The sequence below is a fragment of the Macaca mulatta genome, chromosome 1 (genome assembly GCF_049350105.2).
Source record: "Macaca mulatta isolate MMU2019108-1 chromosome 1, T2T-MMU8v2.0, whole genome shotgun sequence".
In the NCBI taxonomy this organism is placed as follows: domain Eukaryota; kingdom Metazoa; phylum Chordata; class Mammalia; order Primates; family Cercopithecidae; genus Macaca; species Macaca mulatta.
The window spans coordinates 81,097,729-81,118,319 of record NC_133406.1 but is presented as its reverse complement, the minus strand read 5'-3'; the positions used below and the strand labels follow the sequence as shown (position 1 = coordinate 81,118,319).

The window sequence follows — 20,591 nt, the reverse complement described above, 5'->3', positions numbered from 1 at the left end:
AAATGATCCAACTGTCTGTTTTTTACAAGAAACCCATTTTAAATATGAAGACAAATTAATATAAAATAAAAGAAAGTATATGGAAAAAATGTACCCTGCTAACAGTAATTAGAAGAAAGGAAGAGTAACTACTGTGTATTTATTCCAAACAGAACAGATTTTACAGCAAGGAAAGTTATCCATGATAAAGAAGAGCATTACATAAAAACAAAGGGGTCAATTCCCCAAGAATACCTAACAATCTTTAATGTGTATGCATTTAACAGAGCATCCAACTACATGAGGCAAAAATTGATAGACCTGCTGGGAGAAGTAGATAAATCCACTATTAGAGATTAACACACCTTTATTGGAAATGGACATATCCAGCAGGCAGAAAATCAGTAAGGACATAATTGATTTCAGCACCATCAATCATTAAACAATAATTGATATACATAGACTACTTCATTTAACAACAGCAGAAAACACATTCTTCTAAGTCCATATGGAACACTCACCAAGATAGCCCACATTCTGAGCATAAAACATACCTTAACAAATTTAAAAGAATGGAAATAATACAATGTCTGCTTGTAGACCACAGTAGAATTAAACAGAAATCAACACCAGAAAGATGATAGGAAAATCTCAAAATGCAAACAGTGTACTTCTGAATAACATGAGTCAAAGAAGAAATCTCAGAGAAATTTTAAAAATATTTTTAACTAAATGAAATGAAAACACAACTTATCAACATTTGTGGGATGCAGTGAAAGTAGTGCCTAAATGAAAATTTCTAGCATTGAATGCGTATGTTAGAAAAGAAGAAAGATCTAAAATGAATAATCTAACTTTTTACCTTAGGAAACTAGTAAAAGAAGAGAAAATTAGATACAAAGTAAGCAGAAGAAAAGAAATAAGAATTAGAGCAGGAATCAATGAAGTTGAAAACAGGAACTCAATAGAGAGAATCAACAACACCAAAAGCTGGTTATTTGAAAAGATTAATAAAATCAATAAACCACTAACCAGGCTAACTAAGTAAAAAGAGAAAGAACATAAATTACTAATATCAGAAATGAAAGAGTGGACATCACTACAGATCTCATGGTCATTAGAAGGATAATAAAGGAATGCTGTGAACAACTGTATGCTCACATATTTGATAACCTAGATGAAATGGGCCAAGTCCTTGAAAGACACAATCTGCCAAAACTCACACAAGAAGAAATAGACAATCTGAATAGGCCTATATCTATTTTAAAAGTTGAATCAATAATTAATAACTTTTCCGAACGGAAAGCACTAGGCCTAGATGTATTTGCTGGTGAATTCTACCAAACATATAAGGAAGACATTATACCAATTCTCTATAATCTCTTTTGGAGGATAGAAGCAGAAGGAGTACTTCCTGACTCATTCTGTGAGGCCAGCATTACTCTAATACCAAAACCAGACAAAGGCATTACAAGAAAAGAAAACTACAGATCAATATCTTTCATGAACATAGATGCAAAAATCCTCAACAAAATGTTAGCAAATCCAATCCAATAAAGTATTAAAAAATTATACACCATGACCAAGTGGAATTTATCCCAGATATGCAAGGCTGGTTCAGCATTTAAAAATCAATTAATGCAGTTCATCACAACAACTGACTAAAAAAGAAAAATCATTTCAATAGATACAGAAAAGGCATTTGACAAAATCCCAAACCAATTTATGATTTTAAAAAAACTCTCAGTAAACTAGAAATAAAGGGCAACATCCTCAACTGTATAAAAAATATCTACAAAAAACCTACAGCTAACACCATACTTAATGAAGAGAAACTAGAAGCTTTCCCATAAGATCAGGGACAAGGCAAGGATGTTCTCTCTCACCACTCCTTGTCAACATCATACTGGAAGTTCCAGTTAATGCAATAAGTCAAGAGAGGGAAATTAAAGGTATGCAGATTGGAAAGAAAGAAGTAAAACTATCTTTTTCACAGGTGACATGATCATCTATGTAAGAAATCCAAAATAATTAATCAAAAAACCCTCCAATAACTAATAAACAATTATAGCAAGGTTGCAGGATACAAAGTTAGTATACAAAGATTAATCACATTCCTATATACTAGCAATGAACAAGTGGAATTTGAAATTAAAAACACAATACCATTTACATTAGCTGCCCCTAAAATGAAATACTTAGACACAAATCTAACAAAATATGTACAAGATCTATCTGAGGAAAACTACAAAACTCTTATGAAAGAAATCAAAGAACTAAATAAATGGAGAGATAGTCCATGTTCATGGATAGGAATGCTCAATATTGTCCAGATGTTCGTTCTTCCCAACTTGCTCTATAGATTCAATGTACTCCTAATCAAAATTCCAGCAAGTTATTTTTTGGTATTATTAAACTAATTCTAAAGTTTATATGGGGAAGCAAAAAACTGAGAATAGCCAACACAATATTGAAGGAGAACAAAGTGGGAGGACTGACATTGCCTGACCTCAAGACATACCATAATGCTACAGTAATCAAGACAGTGTGGTATTAGTGAAATAATCGACAAATAGATCAATGGAACAGAATAGAGAGCCCAGAAGTAGACTTACATAAATATAGTCAACTGATATTTGGCACAGGATCAAAGGCAATATAATGGAACAAGATAGACTTTTCAACAAATAATGCTGGAACTATTGGGCATCCATATAAAAAAAAAAAAAAAAGCTAAACACAGACCTTACACTCTTCCATAAAATTAATTCACAATAGCTCATATACCTAAATGTAAAATGCAAAACTGTAAAACTCTTAGAGTATAACATGGGAGAAAATCCAGATGACCTTGTGTATGGCGATGTCTTTTTAGATACAACACCAATGGCATGATGTGTGAAAGAAATAATTGATAAGTTGGACTTCGTTAAAATTAACAACTTCTGTTCTGCAAAAGACAATGTTAACAGAATGAGAAGACAAGCCACATACTTGTAGAAAATATTTGCAAAAGGCATATCTGATAAAGGACTGTTATCCAAAATATACAAGGAACTATTGAAAGTCTACAACAAGAACACAAACAACCTGATTTAAAAATGTTCCAAAGACCTTAACACCGTAGAAGATATACAGATGACAAACAGCATATGAAAAGATGCTTCATGTCAAATGTCATCAGGAAATGCAAATTAAACAAGAGAGATCACTACTTACCTATTAAAGTGACCAAAATCTGGAACACTTACAAACCAAATGCTAAAGAGGATGTGGAGCAACAGGAACTGTCATTTGTTGCTGGCAGGAATGCAAAGGGATATAACCACTTTGGAAGACAGTTTGGTGGCTTCTTACAAAACGAAACATACTCTTGTATGATCTGGCAATCTTTCTCCTTGATATTTACACAAAGAAACTGAAAACTTATGTCCACAGCAAAACCTGCACACAAACGTTATAGCAGCTTTATTCATAATTGCCAAAACTTAGAAGCAACCAAGATGTCCTTCAGTAGGTGAATGGATAAATCAACTATGATACATCCAGACAATGGAATATTATTTAGCACTAAAAAGAAATTAACATTCAAACCATGAAAAGATATGAAGGAACTTTAAATGCCTATTACTAAGTGAAAGATACCAATCTGAAAAGCCTATATACTGTCCTATTCCAACTATATGACATTTTGGAAAAGGCAAAACTGTGATGACAGCAAAACGATCAGTGATTGCCAGGGTTTGGGGGTGGGTGGGGCAACGAACAGGCAGGGCACAGAGGATTTTGGTGGGGGGCAGTGAAACTACTTGGCATGATACTTGAATGGTGGATACATGTCACTACACATTTATCCAAACCCATAGAATGTATGACACCAAGAGTGAACCCTGATGTAAACTCTGGACTCTAAGTGATAATGATGTGTCAATGTGGGTTCATCAGCAGTAACAAATGCACCACTCTGGTGGGGATGTGGATAATGGGGAAGGCTGTACTTGAGTGGGAGCAGGGAGTATACGGGAACTTCCTGTACCTTCTGCTCAATATTGCTGTGAACCTAAAACTGCTCTTAAAAATAAAGTCTTTATTTTTTTAGAAAGAAAAGGGCTGTAAGGTTTTTTTTTTTTTTCAATCAATCAAGAGAAATAGTCTTCTTATGTTTTCATATTTACACTTCTTTTTTTCAGGAGGAAGACCTGAACATCTTTTCCCTGTCCTTTATTTCCCACACATCAGGTTGGCAGCTGCTATGCTTTATTTTTGCCCTGTGTTAAAGTCCTCTCCCACCCCAGCACCTACCTGTTCCTTAACTAGCACCACCACATCTCTGTTCTAAATGTTGTTCTCCTGCAATAAAGGACGTTTGAATTAAACATTCCATTTTTATCGTATACCGTATTTCACCATCGTCTGCACACCTGTTAGTACATCAAGGGAAGAACCAACTGGCATTGTTTTGAAGGTGTTAGAAACGTTGACCTCTTTATTTTAGTGTGTATCTCAAAGGTGGGACTGGCAAAGCTCTATTTCACATCACTAAGACATCCCTAAAATGTACACAGATTCTTGCGTGTGGTGTCCGTCGGGTGAAGCTATGAGGCTATGAAAAAACTATTATCATGTCTCACCTTTTTTCCCCCACTGAAAAATGAGACCAGACACAGCATGAAAATTGCAGCTCATTGACTACAGGAGAGAAGCGGACAGGGAACCGCCTCTGGTTTATTGTGAAAACTTTGACATTTCCATTCACTCAAATAGCAAATGTTTATCAAGAATCATGCTGGATGCTACAGGAGTTAGAAAAACTCTAGAGACATGGCCCCCATTCTCAAAGAGTTTACGGATCTGTACAAGTATTAGGCATATAAAATGCACAAAATGCCCAGAAACTGCAAGATCACTGCCTGTGCGCTCAGGGAAGGCTTCCCAAAGTGGCTGGTGTTTGTGCTGGAATTAAATCTGCATAGGAGGAAATAGCCAGAGGGAAGGTGAGGAAAGGACACTAAATTGAGAGGAGGCTGGACCAGGAGGGAAGGCTTATCTGGGTAAATTGCAGTCTTATAGCAGCTCCATCCAGCCCAACTCAGGCCATTCTTGGCCAACACAGGGAAGACTTCAGGTCCCATGCCTCAGCACCCCATCCTTTGGTCCTGCCTCCCGCTATCTAGCCCACCTCTGGGAAGCTCCATAAGAGACTAAATATGGTAAAAACTGGACTCTGCTGCCATTTGTGTAGGTAGGAATTTTCCACCTAGTCTGAAAAGAGCCGTTACCCTCTGTCATGAAACAAGGAGCAGAGACTTCACACTGGGACAGGAATCATCCGTTTCTGGCTGAGTGTCTGCAGAGCCTTGCTTGGATTCTGCCTGTAACTGAATGTCCAGACTCCAAGCCTCACAAAAGCCCTAACTGTTGCTAATAATGTCTAAAGTAAGAAACATTAAGAAAAGTGGAGTTGCAGAAGGATCTTTTTTCATGCCACCCGCAGGTTTTCCCCGGGTGTATTTTCCTTAGAACTAGCAACTGACAGGATATGAGTCACAGGCTGAGCCTAAAGGAGTTCTAAGATAAGAACGGAAAAAGTGCCATAGCCCGGTCCACTTTTACTCACTGGAATTTCTAGGAACACACAGGTTATTTGAAATGCCAGCCACGTGGCCATTGTTCATGGGGCTGTTTGCCACGTGTCTGAGGCCTCTGGGTGTGGGAGTGTGTCCGTCCGTCTGTCTGTGTGGAACTGTCTGTCTGTTAGGGAAGGTGTGGAGAGGAGGTGGTAGCAGAACTCAGTTGAGCCCCATAGTGAGAGGCTGTGTTGGGTGAGAGGTGGAAGTCCCCTAAGCCATGGGTATTTTTATATTGGAATTTTAAAATAAACCTCCCTAAAGTTTATAATTAATAATACTTTTGTTGTTGTTTCCTTCCAAGTTAAAAGAAACGCTCCCACCCTCTACCCTCACCACACCACACGGGGCTTTCCTTTACAACAAAGCTAATGGTCTGCCGGGTGCAATCATTATAAACACTACAAGGTGTGAAGATAAATGTTTCTACTTGGGGGGAAAATGCATCTCCATTACCAGCCGATTATGACAGTCTCAGAGTTAAAGCCTCTACAATGGATGGTTTTTATCTGGCCTCTGAGAAAATGTGGTGATGAGATGCGTTCACATTCTCTGAATGTTTGGGGCCTCCCTGGTGCAATCCCAGGTATCCTAATTGCATAAGGAGCCTGGTGGTGCCCCAGTATGGGAAGGGCAGCATGGGAACCCCAGCAAGTTTGGACCAGTGATACTAATAGCTATTATTTCTTAAGTGCCTACTGTGTCCCTGGCATTTGTGTTATGCGGTTTTCATACATCTTCAAATCCTCGCAACAACTGGAGGAGTTGGGAATTGTTTCACTCATTAGACAGACAGGAAAGCTAAGACCCCACGAAGTCAAACAAGCTGCCTAACACCCTGAAGCTCATCAGTGGTAGAGCTGAGGTTTGAACACAAATTTGGGTAACTCCACCGCCCACGCCCCTATATGCCACTCTGTGCTGCCTGCCTTTGCTCATTAAATGATTGATCAAATGGTTGATCTGTACAGTACAGAAATTCTTGAGCACACCATGGGACCATTTGCCTCGGAGTGAATGCAGTGATTTGAACAGTCGTTCATTCTTTAGGCCCAGTGAGAAAAAAATGCTGCTGATAACAAACTTGCATACATTTATGTGGGCTCTTTTATGACGTTTTCTGTGCTTTGAGAACAGTTTTGGTAATTTTCTAATCCTACAGTGGCCCTCAGGGGCTTGTTTAGAGAGCCTTTGAGGAGAAGTGCCTTCCTGCTCTGTGTACGTTTTTCTGTTTCATAAAAATGTTAGATATTTAAGGTGTACAACATGATGTTTTGAGATACATCTACACAGTGAAATGATTAATACAGTCAAGTAACTTAACATAATCCATTTCCTGAAATCTACTCTGTTAGTGAATTTCCAGTGTATAATACAGTATTATTAACTGGAGTCTGGATACTATACATCAGAGCTGTGGACTTCATCCTATGGAACTGCACCATTTTACCCTTTGACCTACATCTTCTGATTTCCTCCACCTCCCCAACCCTGGTAACCACTGTTCTGCTCCCCGTTTTTATGTATTCAACTTTTTTAGATTTCACATATAAGCGAAATCGTGCAGTATCTGTCTTTCTGTGCTTGGTTCATTTCACTTAGCAGAATGTCCTCCAGGTTTATCCATTGTGTCCTAAATGGCAGGATTTCCTTCTTTTTTAAGGCTTAATAATATTCTGTGGTGTATATTGCCCATATTTTCTTTATCCATTCATCTGTCAATGGACACTTGCCATACCCTTGACCACAGAAAGGGGCTCCTGTCCCAGAGAAGATGCCGCTCCTGAGCGTACAGCAGTGCTGGGGAACCCTTCAGCAGTGCAGGGAAGGGGGTCCCCAGGCAGTCCTGGGGCCACTGGAGACCCCTTCCTTGTGTTCTCCCAATAATTGAGTAGAGGAGAAGCAGCATGGAGGAGGGCCTCCGAGGAGAGAAGAGCCCTTACTGCCACATCCCTGGATCTCCCAGAACCAGTTCAACAACACGGCCAGTGCCTTTTTCTCTCTTCCTCTTCCTCATCAGCTGTCCTTCCCTTTGCTTCCTTCTGCTTTATTTCCTGGGGATACTCCCAGAGCACCCTGGTGGCAGCAAATTTGAAAAGAGCCCTTGTTTGTGGAAATGCAAGTGGTTATGTGACTGCATTTGCCAGCCCAGGAGATACCCTGGGGCAGGGCAACAGAAAGCTCCTGGGCCTCAGAGTTAGAGTTCAAAGCCTATCTCTGCCAGTGTCCACCTGTGGGATCCGCACAGCAGCCACCTGACAGCCACCATTTACTGAGCACACCCTGGGCCTGCCAGCCTCAGATCTCCCCTGGACCTTCCCTGCACTGCACCAGATCTAGACAGGCTGTCCGCCACAGACCCGTTTCCCAGATCCGCTTGGCACCTGGCTCCCCACTGGCTTTGTCCAGAGGGAGCCTGGACGGTGGGCAGGTGGAGGACCAGGCTACTTCTCCCTCACTGTTCCTACCCTGGGGGCATCTCCAGCAGGGTCTGAGCATCCCCAGGCTCCAGTTCCCACGTGACAGACCTCCATGGTTCCACCTTCCACTAGGGACCCCAGCAACAAGATCCCGTCATCCCACCAGCCCAGGGGTGGTAGTGTCTTCCTACGCTTACTAATCTCAGGGTGTACCTGCTGGCTTCTCCACTTTGCCATCACCTTGTTAAATTCCATCTTTTTAGATACTCGAGTCCTGGTTTTCCCTGAACAATCACAGTTTATCAGCCCTGAACTAAGCCCTCACCAGCATTTCTCAAAATAGCCCTCAGAGACTCTTGTACAGCTGAGGACCCTGAAGCTCAGAGAAGAGCAGGGATTGGTTTAGGGTCACTCAGCTGGTGAGTAGTTCAGCCGGAATTCAGACCTAGGTCTGTCTAGGCATGTCTGGACTTCTACTCACTACTCTAGTTGCTTCTGTGAGTTTCTGTTTCCCCTTCTCTGAAAGAACCAACAAGATCTACACTGCAGTGTTTTGTTTGCAGGACTAGAGAGAGTGCCTGTAGCTTGCCTCTGACCCTGCTTCACACACCTCGGGACACCCCCAGCAGGGTGGCCTGCTCTGCAGGGAGGGCCATCTTGTTATCCAGCCTCAGTGGGCACCCACTGCTGCCAGTGAGTAGTTTCAGTGGCCAGTGTGGAGAGGGCACCTATTCTAGCCTGTATGGTGGGCAGTGCCTGTTCTGCACTGGCCAGGGTGTTTGGTTACCCCAAGGAAGGGAATCAAAAGTTAACTCTTTTTGGTTTTGGTTGGTTTTTTGTTTGTTTGTTTGTTTGTTTGTTTTTGGCCAAAGTTCTTACTGGTTTCCATGAGTATGGGTTTGAAGCTGGCATTGGTAGAATCTGTGGTTTGACTGTTTTTTTAAGAATGTTTAAGCAGCAGCACTGTTTATTTCTCAGTCCTCATCCAAGAAAGAGCTCCTTGTGGCATAAAAGGCACCCAACTCCCACTGAAGCCGTCTTTCTGGGACAGAGATGGAACCATTCTTACCTTGCAACCTAGAATGCAGTACCAAGATAGGACACTAAAAACAACTTTTTCTTCCCCTAACATGATGGAATATTCGAGTCAGAACCCTAAGGCATCATCCTAGAATAGAATAAGCTTCCATTTGACAGAGGAGAAAAATCAAGGCTCAAAGAGGTTAAGGGATCTGCTTAAGGTCATGCAGTGTGGTATGGTGGCAGAACCAAGCCTCATGCCTAAAGCACCTAACTCTGGTTACCATGGAGGCTGTGCCCTGGCTCTGCAGGCAGAGCTAGAAGAACTGCTGCATGTTCGTCATTGGCCAAGCCTCAGCAGGGCTGTAGGGGATCAGGTTAGGGACACTGCCCTGGATTTTAATAGACCCAAATTACTACTGTCGTCACAGAAACAGGCTTGGGATAACTTTGCCTTTCAGTAAAGATTTTGTCCAGAAATATCTTAATTTTATTTACTAGGTTATCTGGCACATAATAGCATGCATTATTAATAGAGTAGCTTAATACTCTCTATTGAATAGGCATACTCTTTGCATTGTAAAATGAACCTCTCTTTTATGATGTACTTCACAATGCCATGTCACAAAAGCACGTGCTCAGAATATTACAGCAGGCTTCCATTCCACCTTCCATGAAATACTAAAAAAGAGATCATCTCTAGTGCAACTCAGTAGCCTCATGATTAATCCATAAGCACATCTTTAACTGAGTTCTCCTAGGCCATTCTTTGTCTTAAGGGCTTCAGACAAAGGTGAGCATGTGGTTCTCAAACTCTTATTCTCCCCTACTGCCCAAGTTTGTCCACTGCCTCCAATGGTGAGTCACGGAGATTTCGTCTGCCATCCGCGGCCTTGTGAACGCTACAACCACGGAACCGTGGTGGAGTTTTACTGTGATCCTGGCTACAGCCTCACCAGCGACTACAAGTATATCACCTGCCAGTATGGAGAGTGGTTTCCTTCCTATCAAGTCTACTGCATCAAATCAGGTAAGTCTGAAGGTCTCGCCCTGGATGATGATGGACCCTCCTTGGACCATCTGCACATAGTGGGCGGTGGTTATGTACCAAGCTGTATCTCTCCTCCCACGCCCAGTGTCAGGAACAGAATATTGAAACATATCATTGCGGGTCGATGGGGCTGCTGTTGGGCTCTGTGCCAGATGCTTATAGGTCCTGTTCAGAGGGTCAGGGTCAAGAGTATTAACCTGTCTGCTGGAGGTCCTTCCATGGAGGCTAGGGGTCTAGGGACCCTGTTCAGAGGGTCAGGAGTATTAACCTGCCATTCCCAGGTTAAAATGCTGACCCTCTGAACACGGTCCCTAGACCCCTAGCCTCCGTGGAAGGACCTCCAGCCTCTGTACTCTTTTTTCTCCCAGCCTTATCCCTTTCCACTGGTAAGGACACAGGCCTATGGGTGTGACCAGAATTACATGCATTGCCCTGGACCGAAGTGATGCATAACCTTACCTTTCTCTTCCATTCAAGGATGCATATCAGAATACAAATGATACTGTGGGTAACACCTGATCTCACTTATAAAACTATAGGCCATTTGCAAGCTTCAGGGCTTCATAGTTAAAAGCAAATGACTTACTTGCAAACCACCTTCCCCACTGGCCTCAGTGCACCCGGGCAGTGACCACAGGATAGAGATTGGGGCGCCAGCATACACCCACTGTCTCCTTCCCACTCTCCCCAGCCCTTTCCAGGCTGGGGATGCTGCCCTGAGCAGTGCTGATGACTGCATGCATCTCCCCTGGACACAAGGAAGCGCTTGTTAATGCCGGGTCTCTGGAGGTGCACGCATGATCCTGTGAGCCAGCGAGGGGAGAAGTGCAGAGAGAGTGTCTAAGAGGGTGGGCATGACAAGGCAGGGAGGTGTCTAGGTGACAGACAGGGTGGGCTGTGCCCAAAGGATAAGAATCTCTTCTGGAAGGGTCTGCTTCTGCTGCCCCTGACCTGGCAGGCAGTTGATAGGGCATCAGAGCTGTGGAACAGGGGTCCCCTTTACCCTCTGTTTCTTGCTTTACCCAACCCCACAGCATATCCCAGAACACTCACAAAGGGCCCAACTTCCCACTCCCCTAGCCCTTGGTCCATTTCGGAGCAACTTCTCCAGGCAAGAGAGATGCCCACCTTTGTTCTCAAGAGGCAGATGCATTATTTGAGCCTGTGCCAGGCCTGCGCCTGGGACTAGAATGTAAGCATGCAGGTCTGCAACCTGGCAGAGCCCATGCCAGAGACAGGTTTTTAGTGTTGGGTGGATCCTGATGCAATTTCCGTGAGCTGCAGGGGCACGTGGTATCTCCGGGGAGCCCTGGGGATCAGAGGCACCTTGCGTACATCTCTTGTGCCAAATAAATCCAGCAAATGAGCCCACGGGGAACCTTGGCACCTCTCATGGTCTGGGAGCCTCACATACAGCTTTGTTCTCCCTCACGCAGAGCAAACATGGCCCAGCACCCACGAGACCCTCCTGACCACGTGGAAGATTGTGGCGTTCACAGCAACCAGTGTGCTGCTGGTGCTGCTGCTCGTCATCCTGGCCAGGATGTTCCAGACCAAGTTCAAGGCCCACTTTCCCCCCAGGTCAGTTTCATGTCTTGGCAGCTATGGCTCAAGGTCTGACTCAATGCAGCCACCCTTAGCAGCAGAGAGAATGTGATGAGTGAAAAGCTGGAGCTCCTAAGGGAAACAGGGGAGAGCAAAAACCATGTTCTGGGATGTTTTGAGCACCAAGCTGGAGACAGACCTCATTTTCCTCTTTCTTTCCTAGCTCTCCCCCTCCTTCTTGCAGTAGACCCTTCGCAGGTGGGCATCATGGGGGGCAAGCGATGGGATCACAGGGTTAGGACTGCGGGCTGTGGACTGCTCCACCCAGGGGCACCATTCCCACCATGGTCACCCTGCATGTGGCCCTGGAGGGAGGCACCACGCAGCTCAGTTCATAGGGAGGGTAAGACGCGCACACAGCTGACTGGGACACAGGTCAGAGGTGTGTGAACAAAGGTATTAGGCATTGAGAAGCCTCAGGAAGGAAAAAAGACTTTCCTGATTCCAGGGAGAATCAGGAAAGGGCTAGTGAGAGTCTTCCATGAAGTCTGATCTGAACCCCTGAAGTGGGACATGTGGAAGGCACTTCTCCATCCTTCTCAGCTGCACTAATCAGCTCGGTTTGGTATCTTCAGCCTCAAGTGGTCATCACCAACGAGAACTGCACCAGCACCCTTAGGAACAAAGAAGAGCCACCCAGCACTACTGCTGGCCAGTCATCGTTCCTGGAGGGAGAAGTAGTTTAGAAAGCAAAAGGATAAGTTTATGAGCATTAAGAAGAGGAGGTAAGGATAGCAAAACACCGCAGAACACTAGCCAGGGGCCACTGATACAAGCTGTCTTTTCCTTGCCTTCTGTGGCCATGTCAGAGTCTTCTCATTTTAGAACCTAATGCTTCAGAAAAGGGCATTTGTTTTTTTGCCCACAGGGACAACCTAGTCCCTAGAGTCATATGTACCTGAAAAAGGGACTATTGCTCGTGGAGGAGAAGGGTCCTGGAATTAACCACTTCTCTCTTCCCTCCAGGAAAATGCAGTGTGCCTCTCACACCTTCCAGCTGTGAGAGGAGTGAAGGAAGCGGGCAGAGCTGCTGGAGACAGCACCTGCCCGCCTTCGCCCTTAACTTCACACCCCACAGGGTGGCCTTCCTCACATAGCAATTCTTCCCTGCCTGGCAGCAGACACCCCCCATGGTCACAACCTGACAGGCACATCCCTCTCTCCCTAGCCACAAATGTGTGCTAGATGTGGGTGTCACCTGCATCCCTCCCCAGGCCCAGCGGTGTGTTAGTGCCATCCTGGTGCCACAGCAAGCTCTTGCTACGATGCTGAAACCTTCCTTCCTCTCCAACCTGCTATCCACTCTCTGTCTTCCACGTTATTATATATTCATCAAGGGACCGTATCCTATCATTGAGCAATTATAGTATCTCAAGAAGGCCTAAGGATTACAAAGAGAAAGCCAACCCACAGGGCTGTGATTGATAGTGCATTCGAGTACTTTAAAAGGGCCCTCAGAGCTATTTTTCTCCATATTCTTGGAAGAAAAGTTTCCAGGATATGCACTAGGTATTAAGGTTTTTTAAAAATGTTCTCAAAACCCTTTCACACAATGTTCTTCAGCCCTTGAGTCTTTCATCTTATATTATTCTTGAGTTGTTTTGGGAAGGTTGGCTTCAAATACATGACATGAATCCAAATACATGACCAGAATCTCAAGGGCAAACCAAGAATGGACTTTTTTCTCCAGGTTCCACAAAAGTAGAGCCTGCAGGGATGTTGATGAGGGGTGTATGAGAGCTAAGTTGCATGGTGGGGACATGTGGAGGGGAAGCTGCCAGATCGTGGGAGCTGTAGCCTGGGTGTGGAATGTTAGGGTGAGGAATGGAGAAGAGAGGCGTCTGTTCACCCGGGCCTAGACATCATGGAGGTGCCAGGGACAGTGAGGAGGCAGGGAGTCCCAAGTGAGAAGGAGGCCAGCACAAGACAGCGAAGTGGCCAGAGAGGAAGGGAGCATCATTGTCAAGGACGCAGTAACTAGTGGTGGCTGTGGAGGGAGAGCAGTCTGGCTCGGAGCAAGCTCCTCCTTTCCTCCCGCCTCCTGCCTTCTACCCGCTGAAGAGCACGATCTTGGTGGTCTCCTGCCCTCTCTGGGCAGCTTTTAAGAGCTTCGGGACAAGGAGTCCACCACCATAATCTCCAAGTCTTTGCAAGATGTTTCAAAAAGTCAGTGGACTTGAGCATTAGAGAGACACACAGCCTTTGCTTCCCCTCCACCCCCAGACATTTCATTTTCTTGGGTTTAGAGCCCCTGCCGCCAGCACTCAGAGATTCAGGGTCTGCCCACCCAGCTGGGTCTTCTCTTCCTGATATTTTACCTTTGGCCTCCTCCCTCAGCACCAGTTCCCAGCAGAGACAATAAGAAACCAAGTTCCAACCGGGCACGGTGGCTCATGTCTATAATCCCAGCACTCCAGGAGTCCGAGGCAGGTGGATCACCTGAGGTCAGGAGTTCGAGACCAGCCTAGCCAACATGGTGAAACCTTGTCTCTCCTAAAAATACAAAAATTAGCTGGGGGTGGTGGTGCATGCCTGTAATCCCAGCTACTGAGGAGGCTGAGGCAGGAGAATCGCATGAGCCCAGGAGGCGGAGGTTTCAATGAGCTGAGATCGCGCCATTGCACTCCGGCCTGGGTGACAGAGCAAGACTGCATCTCAAAAAAAAAAAAAAAAAAAGAAACCAAGTTCCATTGGCTACTTCTTAGCCACCCTGGGTTCCTCTTGATGCCAGGAGCAGAGTGTGGGGGTCACACGGAGCCCAGGCTGTGACGTCAGATGCCCCAGGCTCCAATCAGACAGTGTTGAATGTGCAGAGTACTGAGACGCAAAGGGAGCAGGCCAGGAGCTGCGTGCGCGCCCTCGCGAGGGAGCCCTGCAGACAGGCAGACTCAATTTGCCGCGGCTCCTGGAGCCCTCACAGCAGCAGCCCAGGCCTTGCTTAGATGAGTGGTGGGAGGAAGGAGGTGGAGGTGAGCCTGTGCAGCTCGAACAGGGTAGTGACATGGTGCTTACAGCTTTCCTTTTTTTTCCTTCTTTCCTGAGTTTTTTGTTTGTTTGTTTGTTTCTATCTAGACTAAGATGTAGTGATTTTTATACTATAGCAGAAAACAACAAAGAAACATGATGAGCATGGGGCCAGCTAGTCCCTCTGGGCACTCAGAGTCCACAGTTACAGTTTTTTGTTTGTTTGTTTGTTTGTTTGTTTGTTTTTTAAGAGATAAGGTCTCGTTCTCTTACCCAGGCTGGAGTGCAGTGGTGCGATCATGGCTCACTACAGCCTCAAACTCCTTGGCGCCAGGGATCCTCCTGCCTCAGCCTCCTGAATAGCTGGGGCTACAGGCACATGCCACCACATGTGGCTAACATTTTTATTTTTTGTATAAACAGGGTTTGACTATGTTGCCCAGGCTGGTCTCAAACTCCTGGGCTCAAGCAAAACCTCCCAAAATTCTGGGATTGCCGGTGTGAGTCACCACACCTGGCCTATTTTCTATACTTTTAACAGTGCTATCCCACTTTCAATCCCATCCTACAGGACACTGCGGAGGAGCGCTGGCATGCTCTGTTAGAAAGGGTTATGTTGTCCCCTGCCCCATGAGCTTATGGCCAGAAGGCCAAAGCCCACAGGTCAAAGGAGCAAGGGAAAAGCATGAGGAGATAGGAGGACATGAGAGAGTGACAAGAAGAAGACCTCCTCTCTCCAGAGAGTCGGCAGCCGGGATGGCAGCATCGTCTTCCAGAGGAGCCCCTGAAAGGAGGCTGGTGCTTCCATATTATCCTCCATACTGGCTCTGCTGCCCACCGTGGGCCCTGAGGACCCTGAGTGCAGGAAGGAGCGTGGGTGGCCTCATCCCCGGGGTGGCATGGCTCTGACATGTTGGCACTTCTTTCCTTTACACAGGGGGCCTCCCCGGAGTTCCAGCAGTGACCCTGACTTTGTGGTAGTAGACGGCGTGCCTGTCATGCTCCCGTCCTATGACGAGGCTGTGAGTGGCGGCTTGAGTGCCTTAGGCCCCGGGTACCTGGCCTCTGTAGGCCAGGGCTGCCCCTTACCCGTGGACGACCAGAGCCCCCCGGCATACCCCGGCTCAGGGGACACGGACACAGGCCCAGGGGAGTCAGAAGCCTGTGACAGCGTCTCAGGCTCTTCCGAGCTGCTCCAGAGTCTGTATTCACCTCCCAGGTGCCAAGAGAGTACCCATCCTGCTTCAGACAACCCTGACACAATTGCCAGCACGGTGGAGGAGGTGGCATCCACCAGCCCAGGCATCGACATTGCAGATGGTAAGTGCTTGCCCCAAGGCCCAAGCCACACCTGCAAACACCTCCGCACCAGCATCTTCAAGCCAGCTCCTTGCTCTACACGCTCCACCCCCCAGCACAGAGTCGAATCAATCTGTTTACCTCTCACTCAGCTTAAATTGCTTCATGCTCTCTCTACGTGTAGAGGCCTTGGGCAAGGCCAATTATTGTAAGGAATGATCATCATCTTGCAAGTAATGAGCCCATTAATGGAAATTTCAAGAGGCACCAAAAGGCAGTGAGCCATTCAGAGTAGAAAGGCAACAGTGGCCGGTGCTTTGTTTATGTAGTGTCCTTATGATCCGGAATGTTTTTCTTCTTTATTCCTTAATTAGGTAGGACTTCTGGAAGTGGGGTTTAGGGACAGGATGGTACATGCATGCCAGGAAGAAGGATCCAGAGGCACGCACTAGGGCCCAGCAGTGTGTTCTAGCCCCAGAGTTCTGTGTACATAGAAGTTATTTTTACCAGATGTGAAGTAAAAGATGTATGTGTACCTGTCATAAGGAAGGGTAGATTCGTGGTAAAATAGGGGAAATGTGTCAGATTGATTAGGTCTCTGTTTCCTACAGAGGGGAGCCCCAGTGCCACTTTGCAAATGAGAGCACTAATTCGGCTTATATTGAGAGTAAATGGCAGTAACAACATGGAAACAGAGGTCTCCTGGGCCACCACAGTGTTCCTTTTCTGTAAACCACACTGCCTTTCTGTACTTGAATTTGCAACTTTCTGGCTTGTAGGACCATTAGGGCCTATGGTTAAAATCTAACATTTTATTTTTTATGAACTGGAAATAAGATCATAATTGTTTTCTGGCAAAAAAACAATTGTTACAGAGAGATGTTGTATAGGAGGTTGATTTCTTTGGTTATTAACTGGTATGTGAAACTTAACATTTTCTTCTCCTCACTGATTTGAGAAACTGTAGATATTTTAATGAGGCATATAATTCCAGATTGTCATGGTGTCTTCTGGTTATGTTAAGCTAATAACCGTCTCTTCTTTTACAGAGATTCCTCTAATGGAAGAAGATCCCTAATATGGGGCAGGATGCAGATGACTTTCCTGCTCCTTTGGGGAAAGGACCTTGTATCTTGGAGTGAGATCACAGAAGGATAGAGCTTGGGGGCAAAATGTCTAACTTACCTACATGGGGACCGCAATTCACATTGTGCATCTCAGGCTCCACAGTGAGGCTGACAAACTGCAATGGCAGTGCTTTTAAATGAGATTTGAGGATTCGCCAAGACCCATGGGGAACCGGGGCAGTGGAGAAGCCCTCGCGCGGTCTTGGATGGAGGTGTTAAATGTGTATCGTGCTGTGGAACATGAGACAATTCCACGCACATCCCACCGAATCATCATGCATCCCATTGGCTGACAAGTCCTCCCCGCCCCCTCTGAAAGCATGTCACATTATGTAAATTTGCTTCTAAAACCTGCTTCCAACTGGCTCTGGACTCCAAATTTGGATGGGCCAGCCTCTGCAGAAAGTTTGTGTTGAGCTGCTGAAGGAACAGCAGAGCCTCCTGCACCCTCAGCAAGGGGCCGGCTCCCAAAGGAAAGGTCCTTGTGTAACATTTGGAGAATCTTCCTTCATCCAGACAACTCTACTCAAAGCAAGATGAAAGCAGGATGTGGCAGTTCCAGTGAGAAAGAAAAGGAAAAAGACAGGCAGACTCTGCTTTCTGGAAATTTTTTCATGAAGTAGAGCTCGTGAACTCTGTGCTGTCTTCTGGTAACATATCATCAGTGTTTGTATTCATGCGTGGCACATGGATCCATGCATTGGGTAAATCTGGGGGGTTTTACACATGGTCAGAATGTATTTAAATACATCTCATGATGGAGACAGTAACCAAGGTAATGTTTTGTTTCAGCATTTTGAAAAGACTTAACATTTATCTCAGAATCATGAGCCTCTCTCTAGTTGACAATTGTCATTGTTCCCCCCAGCCCCAAATTCAACCATACATCTATTTTCCAAAACAGAAATTGTTTCTGTAAACATATCTCACCTTCAAAAGAAGTGTGAGGTTGGATTTTTACCCCTTTTATTTGTCCTAAGATTCCAGAAGGCTGGCCTCCCAGCCCAGATAGCTCAGCCACCTCACCTGCCTATCATTCCTGCATTCCTACTTTGAGGGTCTCATGGTGCCCACTGGGTGTTGTTCCTAAGAAATTGATTGATTAAAAAAATTCCCAAAGTATCCTGAAGTGTCTCTTCAAATACATGCTGATCTGTGGAGTTGATTCCTTTCCTTCTCTTGGTTTTAGACAAATGTAAACAAAACTCTGATCCATAAAATTACTATGCTGATAGAGCGGTGAGGGCTGGAAGCTTGATCAAGTCCTGTTTCTTCTTGACACAGACTGATTAAAAATTAAAAAGAAAATGACAGTTTGAAGTGTGACTTTAATAGTGCAGTAGAGTCGGGTGGGCAGGGGCAGGGTGGTGACAGTGATCATGGATGATGGGATTCAGTGTAAGATTAAGAACAAGAGATGGAAGGAGATAACACACAGACAGTGCTCACCACCTAAATAGAGGTTGTCTCAGAGACCACTGGGCAAGTGCCTCATTTTCTACCAGGCGATTCAGAAGCAGCATGAGGGGCTATCTCTGATAGTCTCCCCTACAAAGTAGACAGCAGCAACATCAAGCTGCCTGGCTGGCAGACCAAGTACAGGGATGCCTCTCCAGCCCACAGCACTTGGGGAGACAGGTACTAGAGTGTCTTAGTCCACTTGTGTTGCTATAAAGAATATCTGAGGCTGGGTAATGCATAAAGAAAAAAAGTGTATTTAGCTCACAGCTCTGCAGGCTGTATAGGAAGCATGGCACCAGCATCTGCTTCTCATAAAGGCTTCAGGGTGCTTCCACTCATGGCAGAAAGGAAAGAGAGAGTTGGCATGTACAGAGATCACATGGCAGGAGGAGGCCAGAGAAAGGGGAGGGGGCCAGGCTTTTTTTTAACAGCCAGCTCTTGTGGGAACTAATAGAGCAAGAATTCACTCATTACTGCAAGGCTGGCACCAAGCCATTCATGAGGGATCCTTCCCATGACCCAAACACCTCCCATTAGGCCTCACTTTCAACACTAGGGATCAAATTTCAACATGAGATTTGGAGGGATCAAACAAACCAAACTATAGAATTCTACCCCCTAGGCTTCCAAATCTCATGTGATTTTCTCAGTGCAAAATACAATCATTCGTCCCCCAAGTCTTAACTTGTTCCAGCATCAACTCAGAAGTCCATAATCTCATCTGAGACTCAAGGGAACTTCCTTATACTGTGAGCCTATAAAATCAAAATCAAGTTGTTTACTTCCAAGATACAATAGTGGGACAGACATTGGGTAAACATCCCCATTCCAAAAGGGAGAAATCAGCCAAAACAAAGGGGTAAGAGGACTCACAGAAGTTCAAAACTCAGCAAGGCAGACACTAAATCTTAAAGGTCCAAAATAATCTCCCTTGACTCCATGTCCAGCATCCTAGATGAGGGGTGAGCTCTCAAGGCTTCAGGTAGCACTGACCCCATGGCTTTGCTGGGCACAGCCCATGTGGCCATTTTTGCAGATTGGAGTCTAGTGCCTGCAGCTTTTCCAGCCTGAGGTTGCATGCTGCTGGTGGCTCTGTAATTCTGAGGTATCCATGGCAGCCTCATTCCACAGCTCCACTAGGCACTGCTCTAGCAGAGTCTCCCTGCAGGGGTTCTGCCCCTGAGGAGGGTTTCTTCCTGGGCACCCACGCTTTCCAAAACCCTCTGAAAGCTAGGAGGAAGGTGCCAAGTCTCCACCCCTCTTGCATTCTGTGCAGTTGCAGATTTAGCACCACATGGAGGCTGCCAAGGCTTACTGCTTCTATTTCTATAGTAGAACCAAGCAGTACCAGGGACCTTTTGAGCCCTGGCTAGAGCCAGAATGCAGAGATGCAGGGAGAAGCAACCCAAGGTGGTGAAAGGCAGCAACATCAGGGCCCTGTCCCCTGAAACCATTCTGTCCTCCTACGCCCCTGGGCCTGTGATGGGAAGGGCAGCCTTGAAGATTTCTGAATGCATTTGGGGCCTTTTTTCCAATTGTTTTGACTGTTAGCCCCCAGCTCCCTTTCTCCTTGCTAATCTCTCTAGCCTTGGATTATTTTCCTGAAAATCTTCTTTCCTTTTCTAACATAGCCAGGCTGCAAACTTTTCAAGTTTTAATGCTCTGCTTCTCTTTTAACTACAAATTTCAACTTTAGGTCATTCCTTTGCTCTCATACCTGACCATAAACTGTTAAAAGCAGCCATGTTACTTGTTGAATGCTTTGCTGCTTAGGAATTTCTTCTGCCAGATACCCTAGGTCATCACTCTTTTTTTTTTCCCCCAGACAGAATCTTACTCTATTGCCCAGGCTCACTGTGTGATCTCGGACCACTGTAACCTCCACCTCCTGGATTCAAGTGATTCTCAGTGATTCTCAGCCTCCTAAGTAGCTGGTATTACAGGTGTGTGCACCACCATGCCTGGCTAATTTTTGTATTTTTGGTAGAGACAGAGTTTCACCATGTTGACCAGGCTGGTCTGGAACTCCTGACCTCAT

At 45.4% G+C, this 20,591-nt stretch overlaps 1 protein-coding gene across 10 annotated transcripts in view; it reads left to right on the top strand.

Annotated features, from left to right (window-relative positions):
• SUSD4 (sushi domain containing 4) overlaps positions 1-18,400 on the top strand; it is a 148,168-nt gene extending 129,768 nt beyond the window's left edge. For 4 of the 10 annotated variants that reach the window (XM_015115575.3, XM_077938483.1, XM_077938492.1 and 1 more), the window contains 4 exons: positions 9,885-10,076; positions 11,534-11,678; positions 15,604-15,986; positions 17,015-18,400. In XM_015115575.3, coding sequence (XP_014971061.1) covers positions 9,885-10,076; positions 11,534-11,678; positions 15,604-15,986; positions 17,015-17,043 — 749 coding nt within the window. In that variant the 3' untranslated portion in view covers positions 17,044-18,400. Of the gene's footprint in view, positions 1-4,169; positions 4,356-9,884; positions 10,077-11,533; positions 11,679-15,603; positions 15,987-17,014 lie in introns of those variants that run through there. The other 6 variants (XM_077938503.1, XM_077938509.1, XM_077938514.1 and 3 more) reach the window with 2 other exon arrangements.
• Positions 18,401-20,591: the final 2,191 nt, after the last annotated feature.